Here is a 17,974-nt window from a genome sequence, read left to right as displayed (position 1 = left end):
ACAACGGGCTTCGTCTGGAATGCAATGGACGGTGGTTTCTGGGAGAGGCACTTAAAGGTAACTACTTGCACCATCTATCATCTGCAATTTTGGATTCTGTTTTATGTGTTTTCCACTAGAATGCAAAAACAAAGTGGGTTCCAAATCATAGACATACTGAATATTTTTTCAGGAAAACCAAGCTGGAAAAAATTTAAGAGAAATGGCCTGAATTGTAGATGATATTTGGGGATTCCTATGCATTTGGGGATGGAGGTGCTAGAAATACTGAGGAAATGCCGAGGATCATGTTATCTTTGATGAGGACGATGACCCGTCCTTTCAACATACTCTTAGGGCTGGGGGGTTGGATACACCTGAAGATGGGGATGTTGATGGAAATATCCCAACTAATACCCACCAACTTGATAGGAGCCATAAATCCCTAATTCCAGTGTGAATCACCATGTTACAGTGCTTGAGAGTATTCCAGATCTTGATGAGGATTTGTATGTGAAGGCTATCACAAAGATAACGGGAAATGACAAATAGAGAGAGGCTTTCATTTTATGTTCCATTGGAGAAGAAGATGTGGTTACTACAGAGGCTGGATTAATATGTTATCTTGATTTTTAATATGACTGTATTCATGGATGATTTAACTTATCTTGTTTTGGTATATTTTTAACATACAATTAATTACTTTGGATTGTTGAAGTCATTTTTGCCCTTATGGATGGTTTCTTATTTCTTTCAATCTGTGGCATGGTGGATTACTCTGTTAGATTTGCCGTTACTGATATTATGGATGGTTTAAGTCATATACGTGTACAACATGATGAAAAATAGTGTAGTTTTGAAATTTTATTTTATTGGGTATGCAGCAGTAATGTCGAATGACAACACTAATCGTAATGAGGAAAAAGATCAATGGAATTTGATGGAGATAGTAGTGTTACAACAATTTGAAGAAACTATATATTACAAAGGGTTGTGTAGAGATAGTAGATTCACAGGTACTGAATGGGTAGCTGAGATTATGATAGGCCATTCAGATAGATGTTACCATTGCAAATTTATAAAACCTAATGAAAACCCATGGATGGTTACAAGACAGTCGTTACAATAGAGTGGATGAATAAAATTGTCATCTATCTATAGATAATTCAAGCAAAAAGTGGCCATAAGAAACAATCTGAAAGATTCCAACACTCTAGTGAAACTTTGAGTCATTTCTTTAGAATCATTTTGCAAGCATTTTTTAAGTTGGGGGAAGAAAATATCAAACCACCTTCATTCAAAAGTCCCAACGGAGAATGGATCAAACCCATATCACTACCCCTACTTTAAGGTAAAGTAGAGAAATTTTATACATACTTTCACTTTTTTCTTTAATGTGAACGTATATTACTGAATCAGACCACGACTTATTAATTCAATTTTTTATATATTTGAAGGACTCTATTAGTGCCATTGATGGCACACATATTACTGCCATGGTATCTAAGGGAAAACAAATCCTTTGTACAGGTAGGAAGCGAATAACCATGCAGAATGTGATGTGCGCATGTGCTTTTGACATGAAATTCACATTCGTCTACGCGGGGTTGGGAAGGAAGTGCAAACGATTGTAGAGTATTTGCTGAAGCTTTTCGGAATGAGCAGTTGAGATTTCCTCATCCCCCTACAAGTATATAAAATTTAATATGCATCCTTATTATTCTATTTCTAGTTAATTAGTTAATAAAAACCATGGTTCGAAAACTCGGGTCTCGGCGCCAACTCGGACCCTTGAAAAACCAAGTTAAGCCAAGATCTCGGCGAGTTGGTGCAATTTTTTTTTTCTCGACTCAAAGCCTCATCTCGGTGGGTTTTAGACCTAGTTTGAGTCTGAAACTTGTTATTCCGCCTATTTTAGGCCATTTAAACACTATGGCACTATCAGATTTTGCAAAAACAAAGTCCAAATAGGAGTTTCAGTTAGTGGGAAAGCAGGACAGACACTTATGCTAGAAACCAGGACAGACACAGGACAAACACACTTATTTATGCCTAATATCAATTAAGTAAATGTTTTTGTATTTGTATTTCATTTACTTAAGATATTATTCATAAATAAGCAAATACCCCCCTATTTGAATCCAATAAAAATAGTTAAAAAATCAAATTCCAAAAGGAAAAAAAGTCAACCCCCCAGTTTAAGAACAAAAACTGGATTTTCGACGGTAGGTGCAATTTTCAACTTTCTAATGCTGAGGTTTTTCTCAAATCTAAAAATTCCATAAATCTTAATATGGTAAAACATTGCTAAAAACCAAAAGTGCGGTAAAATATTCATTTGTTTTGATGTCCAAAAATATATTTTCATTCAGAGCAATTTTGACAACATTCGAGCACACTGAATTAAGTTTGACCGGTACATAGCTCCTTAAATATAAATCAAATTTAAGCAATCTTGGACTTGTTGGAAAACTTTCAAAAAAAGCTTTCCAACAAGTCCAAGATTGCTAAAATCTGATTTATATTGAAAGAGTTATGTACCGGTCAAACTTAATTCGATGTGCGCAATGCTTGTCAAAATCACTCAATGAAAATAGTTTTTTGGACATCAAAACAAATGAATATTTTACCGCACTTTTGGTTTTTAGCAATGTTTTACCATATTAAGATTTATGGAATTTTTAGATTTGAGAAAAACCCCAACATTACAAAGTTGAAAATTGCACCTACCGCCGAAAATCTAGTTTTTGTTCTTGAACTGGGGGGTTGACTTTTTTTCCTTTTGGAATTTTATTTTTTAACTTATTTTATTGGATTCAAATAGGGGGGTATTTGCTTATTTATGAATAATATCTTAAGTAAATGAAATACAAATACAAAAACATTTAAGGCATAAATAAGTGTTTGTCTTGTCTGTCTTGGTTCTTGGCATAGATAGGTGTCTGTATACCAAGAATTTCCAGCAAGATCTCTAGATCTGGCATTCATATAAAGGACCTATATGGGCAGTTTCCTATGTCAAACCGAGATCTCGGCGAGATATTGACATTTTGAGACTCGTAGGCAGTCTAGTCTCGGGATTTTGAAAAACCAAGAAACTCGGCAAGATCTCGCGAGTTCTCGAACTATGATAAAAACCTCTTGCTGATTATTATTCTTTCCACAATTGTATTATAGAAAAGTACTACGTTGTAGACTCTGGATACCTGACTCTGCGAGGATAAATGTACTTTGTGCAGAAAGGAAGATTTTGTTCAAACTAAGAGGCGAAGAAGAGTTTGTATTTGTGGGTGACAAGAAGAAGAGGCCTCAGAAGATGATAATATCAGCCCTTCAGATGAAGAAGCTGCTTGATAAAGGATGCTAGGGATACCTTGTCTCGGTAATGAATACAGAGACAAAGGTTAGGCCTATGTCAGAAATTCCGATTGTGAGGGAATTTCCAAATGTTTTCCCTGATGACTTGACAAGTCCACCTCTAGTTAGGAAAACAAAATTTATAATAGATTTACTTCCTGGATCGGCGCTAGTTTCAAAGGCACCCTACAGAATGGCGCCAAGTGAACTAAAGGAACTACAATATCTGCTAAAGAAAGGGTTTATAAGGCCAAGTGTTTCACCATGGGGTGCACCTGTACTGTTTGTCAAGAAAAAGGATGGCAGTATGCGGATGTGCATAGACTACAGAGGATTGAACAAGTTGAAAATTAAGAACAGGTACCCATTACCAAGAATTGATGATCTATCAATGAAACTGCGGTCACCTGACATGTGCGCCATGAAGTCCAAGTCTTTAATACTTTATTGGTATTAGTTTCTAGGTGAGTTATTAGTCTAGGGAGTCCAATAGTTGTGTGCTAAGAATTAATTTTCTTGGAGTTGCCTTCTAGGCATTTATTTAGTCAAGAGTTACATTTTCTTTAAATACTACCTTTGTAGCCAACGAATGTAACACTGAGATTGAATTAAAGAAATGAAACTGAAGTCTTGCTGGCCCAAGTAATGCGTTGAGCATCCCCTCCCCTCTCACGTTTTGGTGAGTTCTTTCTTTCTTCTACCCTCTCTCTCTCCCATATTTTCTTCCCCTTATCTTCTTCTTCTCTTCTTGAATTTGATCCTTCGTCTTCCACCTGACCCATCATCTTTCCTCATCCTTGCAGCACCCCTTTGCTACCCCTAAACCAGAACTAGATCTATTTCAGATCATAGCCTTCCAACCTGAGTCAGGAATTGCTACCAATCAGGGCCTAAGAAAAGAAACATTGTGTAAAGCTGAATCTTGGGTGACAAAGAAATAATAACTCCAAAAAGTACCCAAGTGAACCCACAAGTAGAAATTCTGGCCTGTAACGGTGTTTTTTTCTGCATCAAAGCTACTAGATGCTCAATCACAAACTTTTGAAGTTTCAAAAAATTGAGGAAGACATGGACACAGTTACAATCATTTTAGCAAGACCACCCTCTAGCTAATTGTAAGTTAATACCACCTTTTCAGTTCTTCAGTAAGGATATCAGAGGCATATTTTGGGTTCAATTGGTGGTCTTTTTGGTGCTTAAGAAAAACCCTTTTGGCCATCCTCCTCCAAGCAAGAAAAAGCAAAATAAAGATGTGAGCTACATTTCCTCAGACATTGCCAATGTACTATTGATAATGTCAGTAGTTTGTATTATCATCACAGCTGCTAGATTGGAGGATATGAAACTAACTAAAAAAGAAACTGGAAGAATGTTCACCAGTCATGTTTTCTACTACTAGTTGTGATTCCTGGTAATTCTGTTGGTGGAGCCAATGACAAGTATACCAACGAAAAAAGTAACTGAAAGAATGTTCACAAGCCTACTTTCTACTACTAGTTGTGATTCCTGGTAATTCTGTGGTGGGGCCAATGCAAGTATCTTCTTTCTTCCTCTCTAATTATCTCTTATATTTTTTCTGCTTATTTTCTAGATTGTAATACATAAATCCATAATTCTGTTTTCACTATTGATAAATAAGAGATTTGATTTCTAAGAATGAACCAAAGGAATGCTAATATATACAAGGCCCAAAGGAGATACTTATACAGTAAGTAATACAACAAAACCAATCAATCTCCATAAATACTGACCTAGATCCCAAAATTCAACCCATCTCAATTGTGGAACAGAATCCTTCCAAACATGCCAATCTCCATCATGATGCCACCTAACCCACTCCAATGCCAATCAGCTACCCAATCTCTCCAATTAAAATTCTGCTATTTAAAAAATTCCTAGCTCAATAAACACCCAATAAACCCTAGAACCTACCTGTTTTCTCTTCTCCTCTTAGATCCACTAACCATACATAGCCCTGTATGCAATGTGGGAGGGCCACCAGGATACCTGGAATTAGATGGAAGATGGCCACACATTCCAGATATGCTCTCTCTCCAAAAGAAGTCACTAAGTATGCATCAATGAGCAGAAGTGGAATAAGTTGTGAATGGTCCAATTAAATCATCGTCAAAATATTAAAAAACTGAAGAAGTAGAAACATGACAATAAAAAAATGGAAGAAAACACCAAGTATCTGACACTGTGCTGATATGATAAAGAAAATAAAATATATTATAAAGTAACCCTACCTGCAGCAACTCCACAACTAAGCAGGCATATTTTCTCTAGCGGAGCTGTTGAGCTGATTTTAACGGCACACCCGGAGTGCACTATAGTGTATTCACTAAAACTTGAAACAGCACAATAGTGATAGATAGGTTTCCCTCTTATTGAGAAACGGGTTTTCTGATCGCTATGCATCAAACCTCTCCTTTCCAGTCCCAATACTTGGCACATGTTACTTTTATCAGATTTACAATGTCTGCATGTCCTGCATTCTCCAGTGAACAACGTAAGCACATGGTCACCTTCCTTAAATTCAGTCACTCCTTCTCCTGTGCTTTCAACAATTCTGTGAATATTCCAGAGCAACATTCAGTTACATAATTATTTTGTAATTTATGAGAAAATTGTAATAGATTTTAGGATATCAAAACTTAAAATAGGCTATCTCCCTGGAGAGACATCAACAAACACATAATTTGTACCGAGTAAGAGATCTCTTTGAATTTCTTAGGGAGAAAAAGATAGTTAATCGGAGAATAGTAGGGTAGAGATACCCATCTGAAAAAAAAAATAAAAGAAGGTAGAGATTATATCCATTACTATGGTTGCCTAAAACTTGACAATTTGACAGTCAATAAAATAGCATTGATTAAGAAGATCAGACAATTAAGATCCCTGTTTGAAGGTATTGACCAATTGGGAAGTAGAATTGTGACTGGTAGCTTGCTTAGAAGGGTTCACTTGGTAGATCAACATAGAAGATATGGATGTATAGACAAGCATGTTATTTTTTTTTTTCAGCTTAATGTCAGAACCACCATTCTTAGCAAAAGTTACATGGGACAAGGTGGAATTATTCATCCCTTGCATTTGTACAACTAGAGTACATTTTATGAATGATTACCAACTTGAAAGTGAACTAGAAATTTTGCTGAATTACTGCGTTCGATCAGAAGGTGAGTTTCTAAACTGTCTGATAGCGGCTTGAAACCTACCTGATAGAGGCAATGAAAGTGATACAATATAGGAATCCATTACAAAAATTAATGGACAAGGATTTCGATGAACACATGCGATAACGAATCAATACTAGGTTTGTTGGTTATCTAGAACACACAAGAGGCACACTCCTCAAAAGGAATGCAGCACTCGAATGATCTCCGTAGAGTACACCACCTTCAATGGCTGAAACCCTTGCTTGAGGAAGAAGAAGACTCTCCTTTCTCTCTCAAGCTCTCTCTTCTCTAAGAGAACATTGAATTATTTTAGTGAAATTAGGGTTCAGCTATAACCTCTCTTTTATAGAAAAGCTAAGTTAGAAGATTACAATCTAACGGACTAAATCGTGCCAAGTGGTGGGATCCTAAAGGGTAGCCTTTAAGTTGTCCTTAATTACATAAAAGGACGACACTACAAAAGGCGTGACCTGAAAATCCCCAATGGTGGGTATTTTCATTACATTTCTCCCCCACACTACCAACACCCGCAATGGACTCACAGCCATGAAATAAAAATCACCGCCATGTAGATAAGTCCATTGCAATTAATTATAGGAGTGTCGTGACCAGTAACTGGACCAAAACCATTTGAAAACCACCTTTTCAAATATAATTTAATAACATAATAAAAAATATATATTTAGCAAACTCTTTACAAAACAACTACCTAGCCCAGGATTTCAACCAGTCACAATTGACAACTCACATACTTGGATGTTCTCCCTAAACGGGTAGCGGAAACCTTATTGAGTTTCACCCTCATTACCATCTACATTGTGCTCGTCTAGCGAGCGGTGTATAATCAGTCCTGTTAGTAGACATCTTCCATTGGCACACCACAAATGCACAAAATATAAATGTAACAATAAACGTCTCTCAATTACGGGAAAAAGTAACTACCAGAAATTCCTATTGCCTATCACAACTGGTGGTGAACCATCAAGAATTTCATATGGATCAATGTCCAACACATTAAAGTTCCCATATTTATATTTCGAACCAATTGCCATTGGGGAATATACAATATGGCAACCGTAGAACCCCAAGTCTGTCCATAGTTGAGAATGGGCTGTTGCATAAAATATAACAATTATAACAAACATGTAATGAAAATGTAATTAATTAATTTAATCAAATTAAATTGGGTCTGATGGACACACATCAAATGTCAAAATATCCAACACCTGCAATCTGGTGAAGCTTTTAGGGAGTGGAGAAATAACAAGCATATGATTTTGGAGGGAAGTACCAAATAATTGAATCTGTGGTTGGTGAGGCTATGTCCTCATTAATCATTATTCATTGGTCATTCATACTAAAAGGAGTTAAAATTGAATGATCTACAAATCATGGCTCACATGGTTGTGAAGCCATGCATTGAAATGTTATATACATTTGATTTGTTTGATGTATACAAATGCTTAATAAGTAGCTTGCAACACTAGTTTACAGCTCTGTACAATTGTGTATTGGTCCACAATCATATATAATGACATTTATCAATAAAACTCATCTCATCATTATCCCAATAACTTGGCAATGAATAATCATCTCATAGGAGTGATTTGTAGGCTATGCTCAATGCAAACAAAAGAGCATCAACTGAATGCTCCAGATGAGCAATGACGTAAACCATAAGCCATACAAAATCAAGACCACATTAACTGCATGCCATATAAAATTGAGACCATCTCATTTGGTGTTAGAATCTGCCTAGTTATGTCATCATCTACCATTTAAATATAATATGTCCAGAGCAGAGGAAAAGGAGAAACAATAGAACAAACCCTGACGCTTCATGGCCAAATATCCGAGGAAATAAAGGAGCTTGTGCCTGTAAAAAAGACGCATTAGGTTAGGGAATTTATAACTCAGGATCATGAAAGGAAATTTATATGGCTAAACATATAGGTGCAACTGGCACTTTGTTAGAGATAGACAATCATTACTCCTGACAGGCTATCCTTGTTGCAGTTTTTTCAGTAAATCAAAATGAGAATGCTGAACAAGATGTCTAGCTGGCTAATATAAACTACAAGAAAAGCAACCAGCATACACATCTGTAATAATATGTTGTAATAGAGAATAGAGAAGGAAAAAAGAGAAGAACAGGGTTATGTGGTTCGGCTGAATGCCTACATCCATGTTGTGAATGACAACCAATATGGGGTCCCAGCAAGTTATTTATAATATCCAATTAACCATATGATACAATGAATCATCCCTTGATAAGGACAATTTCCAATATAGAAGATTGATTGCAATCAAAGATTCCCAGTTGCTGTCAGTTACACGTTTTTCTCTAATGTATGTTGCAATGAAAAAGGTTTTAGGATCAACCAAATAATATAGAACATTTCCAGATTGCAATTTTAGAAATATGCGGGCAGAAAAAGAAAATAGTTGGGATCAGCCAACTTATCACTCCATAGTCCATCTGCTTTCTTTACCTCCAATGCTACTAATTGAATTTTCCTGACTCACTATTACAAATTATCATTCTTCCATCTATTGCAAAAGCTAATAACACATTTCCTTCCCCCATTAAATGAAAAACCTGATTTTTGACCACTGTTGTCATGGCACCAAGGTGAGCCAAGTTGGTCTCTGGCAGCCTCAAGGCCTAGGCCAGGCCTATGCAAAGCCAAGGCACCCAAGGCAAGCCCTTAACTGCCTATATTTCACTCCAGTTCCAAGTACGTCTGCCAATTCTGGGTATGTTTTCTTCTTCTCCGTCCCCTATTTGCCCTGTGTTGTAATATGGGTGTAACAGGGTATAAGGATATAGTTGGTATTTTGTGTCTTAATATTTTAGTATTTGTCTTCTTCTACTATAAATAGAGGCTATAGTCATAATGACATAAGCCATAATTTTTCCAGACTTGTGTTATGGTATTAGAGTGGATCCACATTGGGATCGCAACCCTAATACCCTAGCGCAAAACCTCTCTTCGATCTCCTCCTCTGTCGCCTCACCTTCTCTTCCGCCTCTCTATTTCTCTCTTCTATCCTCTCGGTTCTGGTTAGCACCACCTCTCCATTATTTGGTGGTGGTAACCTAAATCGTTGAGGGTTCCTCTCATCTTCTTTCCTCTCTCAGGTTACCGATTGCATGAACTGAGGGAGTATTTTTGAAATCTGATCCTATGATTTGATTTCGACAGCAACACCTTTTTTATTCAATTGTTTGGTGCTATGGTTGGCTGCACTTCACACACTTCAGATTATCACATGTGTTAGCAACCATTCTTCATTCAGTACATAGCTTCTTGATCCACGGCAATGTCTAACCTAAGTACTGCATCAACTGGAATGGAAGGAGAGGGTTGTGGGACTCATACTGATTTTCCTTCATTTACTATTAGCTCGATCAAGTTAGATGGGAGCAACTACCTGATGTGGTCGCGGTCATGCTTTCTCTCTATTGATTCTCATCGGTATGCTGGTTACCTTACAGGTGAGACAGAAAAGCCTACTGCTGCTGGTCAGCCTAAAAACAAGTGGAGTTCAGATAACTCGTTGGTCATGTCATTTCTCATTAATTCGATGCAACCTAATATAGCACGGGGTTTTTTACTGCTGGATACTACACCCAAAGCTGGAAGGCTGCTAATGATGCCCAAGTTTATGAGTTACGGAAGAAGAGTCATGAGCCCAAGCAGAAAGAACTCATTTCGTCACAGTACTACTCTGAGTTGCGTGGACTGTGACAGGAGTTGGATTTTTATGAAGACTTTCACGCTACCTGCCCTGAGGATGCTACTAGCTTCAAGAAACATGAAGATAAGTTAAGAGTATACGATTTTTTGGCTGGTCTTAATGTTGAGTACGATCAGATTCGTGCTTAGGTTCACAGCCGTGATCCTTTTCCTTCTTTGGAGCAGTCCTATTCTCTGGTACAGTTGGAAGAGAGTCACCGTACCACGATGTTGCAGCCCATATCACAAGAGCGGTCAGCTTTATATTCTGGCCCTGGTACTCAGTCTTGGGGTGGTTTCACACACTCCAGTGATTGTTCCACCTCCGATCGGGAACCTGTCAAGTGCGATTATTGTGGTAAGGAGCGTCACACTAAGGATCACTATTGGAAGCTACACGGCCGACCAACCATCTCTCGTGGTCGAGGTTGATCCACTCAATCCCATGCGCATCATATGAGACATCCGATACTACACTCACAGGTTCTTCTCTATCTCAGGATGAGCTGCAAACTCTCAGGGGTCTCATGACCAAGTTGGAGCCTTCTACCTCATCGACCGACCTCTGCATCTGCCCCGGTTACTTCTGATTCTAACTTTGCCCACTCAGGTATCTCTTTGGTAGTCATTGTATCTCGGTTGTATCCCATCCTTGGGTAATCGACTGAGGTGCAACTGATCACATGATTGGTTCTTCCAATTTATTCTTCAGTATTCTCCTTCTTCAGGGAAACACAGAGTTCGGGTAGCAGATGGTTCCCTCTCCTGTGTGTCCGAAAAAGGTTCTATTCGCTGCTCATCCTTATTATCTTTGCAATCCGTATTACATGTTCCTATTTTTTCCACTATTCTTCTTTATATTAGTAGTATCACTAAAGATTTGAATTGTAAGGTCACTTTTTTTCCATCCCATTGTGTCTTTCAGGACTTGGAGAAGGGGACAACATTTGGCTGTGGTAGAGTGTAGGGTGGTCTATACTTGTTCGAGGATGGTCTCTCTCCAGTTTCAGCTGTTCTCAGTCAGAGTCACCAAACAACTTCAACATCATCAGCTTTGACCGAATTGCATCAATGGCACAAAAGATTGGATCATCCACCCATTGGCACCTTAGCCAGAGTATTTCCTAATTTGTTTAAGTAGTGTAATCCGAATGATTTTCATTGTGATGCTTGTGTCTTCGCCAAGCAAACCCGTTCAAGTTATCCAAGTTTGAACAATAAAAGTACCACACTCATTTGATTCACTCTGATTTTTGGGGCCCTGCCTGCCATGTCTCTATTTCGGGATATCGATGGTTTGTGACCTTTATTGATTGTCACATGCGCATTACCTGGGTTTACTTACTGCACCATAAGAATGAAGTCTTTTGGTGCTTTCAAATGTTTCATAGTATGATTTGCACCAAATTTGATGCTCAGGTGTAGATTCTTCGTAGTGACAATGGTAAAGAATGTACGAAAGGACCATTCCAGGCTTACCTTGCTGATCAAGGTATCATTCACCAAACTAGCTGTGTTGACACTCCTGCTCAGAATGGTGTGGCGGAATGGAAGAACCGGCACCTGTTGGAGGTGGCCCGTTCCCTCATGTTTGCCATGAATGTCCCTTCCCAATATTGGAGTAACGTTGTTCTTATAGCTGCCTACCTCATTAACCGCATGCCCATGGTTTAAAGTATCAACCGATACGATACGATACGATACGATACGATACAGACCGATATATATCGGTATCGGTCAATACCGATACGATACATACCGATACGTCTCTTTTTTTTTAAAAATGAACTGTCTCGAATTGTATCGTAATGTATCGACTGATACGGGCCGATACGATACGATACCATCGATATGTCCAGTAAAGGGTTCTGTGGGTGGTGTAATACGTATCGATATGTTTCGGCCAATACTGTTCAATACATACCGATACATTACCGCTACATATCGATACACACCGATACATACCGATACGTACCGATACCATCTATACATTCCATAAAAAAAACCATTTTTACTCACAGACTCGATACAACTCCTAATCTTACGAAAAAACGAAGGAAAACTCTCAACCAAGAGTCTAAAATCTTGCATTTAATCTTGGTTTTTCACACTTTTAAACTAAAAAACGAATCAAGGAGTGCTACAACATCATCCTTGCATCATCCGATACTCGTCATGGCTATAGATGATTACAACATGTAAGAAACCTCATCTTTTATAACAATTTTAATTTAATGCATTTGTTTGGTTATACATTATTCATCGTTTTAGGTTTTATGCATGACACTTATTATATATTGCTTATTTATATTGTTTTTTGTTCCAAAAGTGTATTTCCATGTGTATCTTGACCATTTCTATGCGTATCTGTATTGTTCGATACGTATCCCTGAAACGATACGATACGTCTCTTAAAATCACCCGACCGATATGATACCCGATACCGATACTTTAAACCTTGCGCATGCCTACTAAAGTATTTGACTTTCGGTCTCCTCTTGATGTTCTTTACGGTTTTGCATCGTTTATTGTGTCTCCTAAAAGTATTTGGGTGTGTATTTCATTAGATTCTGCTAGCTACCCTGAAGAAGACAAATGTTGATGTCGACTTTGCAAACTCCCCCAATGTCGCTTGGATTTTGCTAGCCACCCTGAAGAAGACCGATGTTGATGTGGGACTAAACTCCCAGCACTCTCCCGTACGTGTGGTAGTATGTACTGCGGGGATGTGGATACAGTGAAAACCTGCTTTGATACCATATAAAGTTTCCATCCCCCCCATGGTCCTTGCACGTAGAGCTCACGCGGCATTTCCATCCCCCCATGGTCCCTGATTTTTCAATACTTAGTCTGCTTCGTTTGACACTAGGCAAACTCAGTTGGGATGAACTTGACAGGTGAGCAGAAGACCTTGGGTCCATCTATAATCAAAATACAGCCCCACCTCAACTGCCATGTGACAGTGATTGAAGGATGTGCAGTGTACTGTCCTTTAATCCTCTCCAATTCCTAAAGCTCGGCAGTGCAAGGTGGAGATGCCGACACGTGGCAGCTTGGCCATCCAATGGTCCGAGCTCACGTGTCGGCATCAAATTGGAGAGGATTATTTTCGGGGGAAGGGGGGAGGGGTTGCCCACCTTATCCTAAAAAATTATTAGGGGTAGGAGAGATCTAGAAAGGAAAACCACTGTCGGACTTCTGTAAAGTTTAAACTACTAAAACGAACAGTAGCAGGATTAAGGGATAGGAGTTAGGACCTTAGATTCCCATTGTGTTATGTCACTCCGGCAAAGTGAGGTGCAGACGACCTTTATACGAATCTCCATTGGATGCGGAGGGTCCAGCTCCACATCCTCTAAAACCAGAGGCTCTTCAGGTCCCCAAGCAACCGCAGCTACAAAAGAAAGATGAAAAACTTAAATTCTAAGCATTTTAATAAGAATGAAATGGATCAAAAGTGGGAAAGTGGGTCGAAATCTGATACCTTTGCAAGTGATGACACGAGGTTCTTTGATGGAAGACATGGTTGAAGGCCAAGAAACCCAGAGAGGTGAAGAAACTCCAACAGGGTAGAAGCAAATGGAGATTTTAATCGGAGTGGTTGCTAACTTGTGCTGGTGTGTTAGTGTGGTGGTAGGTGAGAGAGGCTCATGGTAAGAAGTAACAGTCTCTCTCTCTCTCTCTCTCTCTCACAAGAGAACTTGTGTTGGTGTGGTGTTAGGTGAGAGAGGCTCCATGGAGGAATGAATAAAAGGATAACGACCTTCAGTGACAAACTATATAAATAAAAAGAGGGGGGGGGGGTGGTTTAAAAGAAATAACGAATATGATAAATACGGTGACCCATGGAGGAATGAAGATTCTGTTGTGCGATCATGGTGCCATGGTAGTTCTTTCTTTTCGTTATCTCTGCCTTCAGCCCTTATTTCGTCGTTATCTTCGTGGTTCTTCCTGCCCAAAAGGAAAAAATGGCTTTTATCTTCCATTTCTCACTCGTCAATTTAGCGATTCAACAACAAACAATGGCCATAAACCTGTTCATTCATGGCCTCAATATCCTCAAACTTCACTTCCCTGCATCGAGGAATTCAAAGATACTCAGGATCTTTCACGGGCTTCAACTATTCCATCCCAAACTGGAGTTAGTACAATCTGCTTTCGTGTTCGTGAAGCTTATCATCAACAAGGCCAGAGAAGAGCAACGTCTACTCCATTGCCTCTAAAAATCGATGAATCTCTTTTGACCCACGAACAGGCTCTTACTGTTGTCGCCTCTGTCGCCGACACGGATGGTTCCATGGTGGCTTTGAGTTTCTTCTATTGGGCTATCAGCCTCTCGAAGTTTCGTTACTTCATGCGCTTATATATAACCACAGCTGCTTCATTGATCCATCTAGGCAATTCTGAGAGAGCCCACGAAGTCATGAGGTGTATGGTGAAAAGCTTTGCTGAAGTTGGGAAGTTGAAGGAAGCTGTCGACATGGTTATTGAGCTGCAAAACCAGGGCTTGCCTCCTAATGTTCACACCTTGAACTTTATCCTTAGGATTGCTGTGGAATTGGGCCAAACAGAACTTGCGGAGAACGTGTTTGTGGAAATGTGTAAGAGAGGTGTTTCTCCAAATTCTTGTAGTTTCAAGTCAATAATTGTAGCTTATTGCAGGATTGGTAAAGTCACTGAGGTGGAGAAGTGGTTAAGGGACATGATGGCTGCAGGCTTTGCCATAGATAATGTGACCTGTACCTTGGTCATTGATGCATTCTGCAACAAGGGCGATGCAAATAGGGTATATGGGCTCTTGCAGAAGATGCATGAGGTGGGGTTTGCTGTGAATGTGATCAATTATACAGCTTTGATTAATGGGTTGTGCAAGAGAGGCAGTATTAAACAAGCATTTGAAGTCTTGGAGCAGATGGGAAGAAAAGGTTGTAGGCCAAATGTCTATACTCACACAGCATTGATTGATGGGCTCTGCAAGAAAGGTTGGATAGAGAAGGCATTTAGGCTGTTTCTGAAGCTCATTCGGAGCAATAACTATAAACCGAATGTGCATACATACACTGCCATGATCGGTGGCTATTGTAAGGAGAAGAAGTTGAACCGGGCTGAGATGTTGTTGACTAGGATGCAAGAACAAGGATTGGTACCAAACACCAACACTTTTACAACTTTGGTTGATGGGCATTGCAAAGTAGGGAATGTTGTTCGGGCTTATGAGCTGCTAGATAAAATGGTTAAAGAAAATTGCTCTCCCAATATTAGTACATACAATGCAATTATCGATGGCCTCTACAAGAAGGGAAGAGTTCAGGAGGCACAAACGCTGCTTCAGACGGGCTATGAATATGGATTGCAAGCAGATAAAGTCACATATACCATCCTCATTAGCGAGCATTGCAGGCGGGCTGAACATAATCAGGCTTTGGGATTGTTCAACAAGATGGTAAAAGCAGGGCTCCTGGCTGATATTCATACTTACACCACATTAATTGCAGTATTTTGCCGGCAAAGAAGAATGAAAGATAGCGAGAGGCTATTTGAGGAAGCTATTGGACTTGGCTTGGTACCAAGCAAGCAAACTTACACATCTATGATCTCTGGGTACTGTAGAGGTAGAAATGCCAGCTCTGGGTTGAAAGTTTTTCAGAAGATGACTGAGTATGGGTGTCCCGCTGATTCCATCACTTATGTTGCTCTAATTAGTGGCCTTTGCAAGGAGTCCAAACTGGAGGAGGCTCACAAGCTTTATAATGCTATGGTAGATAAGGGATTTTCCCCTTGTGAAGTTACTCGCCTCACATTAGCTTATGAATATTGCAAGAAGGACGAGACTGCCACTGTTATGGCTATCTTGGACAAATTGGACAAGAAGTCATGGATTCGCACTGTCAATACTTTAATCAGAAAACTCTGTAGTGAGAAGATGGTGGACATGGCAGCATCATTCTTCCATAGATTGCTGGATAAAGACCAGAATGTGGACCGCATAACTTGTGTAGCCTTCATGACAGCTTGCTATGATAACAACAAGTATTCGGTTGCTTCTGAAGTGACTAAAAGGATTTCAGAAGCGAACAGTTAGCAGCCATCTTCTTGATTGCATACACGCTTATTTACTCCCCCCCCCACATCCCACACACACACACACACACACACACACATGAAGAAGAGTGTAGGATTGTGAAGAATTTAGTAATAGGGGGTTCCTTGCTCTTGTTGGCCAATGAGAATGAAAAGTTAAGAGGTTGATTGCACCCCACAACAGATGAGGAATGGAAAAGAAAAATGTTGGTGAGCTTCATCCCCCAAAGAAAAGGAATGGAAGAGAAAAAATGGGGAAGCTTATTGGACTTACAGGCCAACAACATTGTTTTTTTAGCAATGGAAAAGCACGAGGGGAGAGCGAGGGAGAGGCACAAGATCATTGTTGGTAGAATAGCATGTTTGACACTGGATCTAAAATCTTGCAAAGACATTGCATCAAGCTGAAATTAATAGAGGTAAGCCATCAGGTGGGTGTTATTTGACATCTTGCAGGAGCATGGCCCTCCTCTTCACTGACAATTGTGACATGTTTAATGTACAGGGCATACATGGCGCTCCTTCCTATTCTTTAACCTCCCACCTTTTGGCTGTTTATTTGGAATATTTAATATGGGAAACTGCTTAAACTGATCTGTATGATATATAACTGATATCCCCTCTTTGTCTAACTTTAACTGATTTATTAGGTGGGTAATGCCTCAAGCTGGGAATATTGTTATGGTCTACATTTATCAAGGAAGTAGGTTCGTTTTGAGATGTAAATTTTATTTGAATATTTCAGCTGGGCTTCTAGATATTCTTGTTTTTCTGGTTTGGCGTTGGAAAAAAATATCTGGCCCAAGTCTTTTTGACTTCATCAATTGAGCTTAATTGTTGTTTGTTCTTGTTTCCACTGTGGTTCTGTTTTTTAGGGTGTTTTATTGGCGTCTGTTGTGTTGTAATTGCTGTCGGATGTTATTTCATTCCTGTAGAAAATTTTACTGAGAGTTGGAGATTGGATGTATCAGAAACTCTTCCAAACCATTGGGTTGTCTGGCCAAGGAACAGTTGGATGATCTTGACAATATAATTATGTCAATCTTGTTTACATTCTTATGGTTTTATCCCAATTTGATATAGTCAATGGAGGAGGATCATGCCTTACGTATGTAGATTCATAGAGTTTCTCCTTCATTACTTATCGTCTATTGTCTATCTTTCCAAACTCAATAGGATGGTTTTCCTTCAAAGTGTACCACATCATTTGTTGTTGGTTCATATAGGTGATCATTTAGATATCTTAATTTTTTGAATCTCTAGTTCCTCGGTTAGTATAGATATCATCATATTATTAGAAATTGCCATGTCTTAGCTGCAGCTATCCTTCTCTTAATTTGTAGAAGTTACAAATGCATGTATTTAGAATCCACCCCTATACCCCAAAGCATATGATCCAAATGCACCCTCAAAAACATTTTTTTTAATTGAAAACCCTCCAAAGGAATTGATTTTTGAGAGTGGTATCGACCGATACATATCGATACACTTTAAATCCCAAAAAACGGTAACTAAAAGTACGTATCGAGTGTATTGATCGTATTGTATCGTGTCAACACGTATCGATCGATACATATCGATACATTTGATATAATATATATATTTAAAAAAAAAAAAGATGTATCGATTAGTATC

The 17,974-nt window shown here is 39.0% G+C and overlaps 2 protein-coding genes across 2 annotated transcripts in view; one reads left to right on the top strand and one right to left on the bottom strand.

Annotated features, from left to right (window-relative positions):
* The window catches only part of LOC122665300 (alcohol dehydrogenase-like 6), a 31,028-nt gene extending 17,138 nt beyond the window's left edge, over positions 1 to 13,890 (bottom strand). Inside the window, exons 1-4 of the mRNA XM_043861415.1 lie at positions 13,743 to 13,890; positions 13,516 to 13,652; positions 8,348 to 8,394; positions 5,586 to 5,908 (exon numbers count right to left, since the gene is read on the bottom strand). Of these exons, the coding sequence (XP_043717350.1) occupies positions 5,586 to 5,908; positions 8,348 to 8,394; positions 13,516 to 13,652; positions 13,743 to 13,782 (547 nt within the window). The 5' untranslated portion in view covers positions 13,783 to 13,890. The remainder of the gene's footprint in view (positions 1 to 5,585; positions 5,909 to 8,347; positions 8,395 to 13,515; positions 13,653 to 13,742) is intronic.
* A 210-nt stretch (positions 13,891 to 14,100) lies between these two features.
* LOC122666246 (pentatricopeptide repeat-containing protein At4g19890) lies at positions 14,101 to 16,514 on the top strand. The gene has a single exon (XM_043862405.1). The coding sequence runs from the start codon at positions 14,112 to 14,114 to the stop codon at positions 16,338 to 16,340; it is 2,229 nt and encodes a 742-aa protein (XP_043718340.1). The 5' UTR covers positions 14,101 to 14,111; the 3' UTR covers positions 16,341 to 16,514.
* The last annotated feature ends 1,460 nt before the right edge of the window (positions 16,515 to 17,974 follow it).

The sequence above is a fragment of the Telopea speciosissima genome, chromosome 6 (genome assembly GCF_018873765.1).
Source record: "Telopea speciosissima isolate NSW1024214 ecotype Mountain lineage chromosome 6, Tspe_v1, whole genome shotgun sequence".
NCBI lineage: Eukaryota > Viridiplantae > Streptophyta > Magnoliopsida > Proteales > Proteaceae > Telopea > Telopea speciosissima.
Note: the sequence above shows the minus strand (reverse complement) of the source record. Positions and strands in the feature narration are given on the sequence as shown.

What these genes read in the sequence shown, in the direction of transcription:
- LOC122666246 (XM_043862405.1), top strand. Translation starts at nt 14,112, where the DNA reads ATGAAGATTCTGTTGTGCGATCATGGTGCCATGGTAGTTCTTTCTTTT.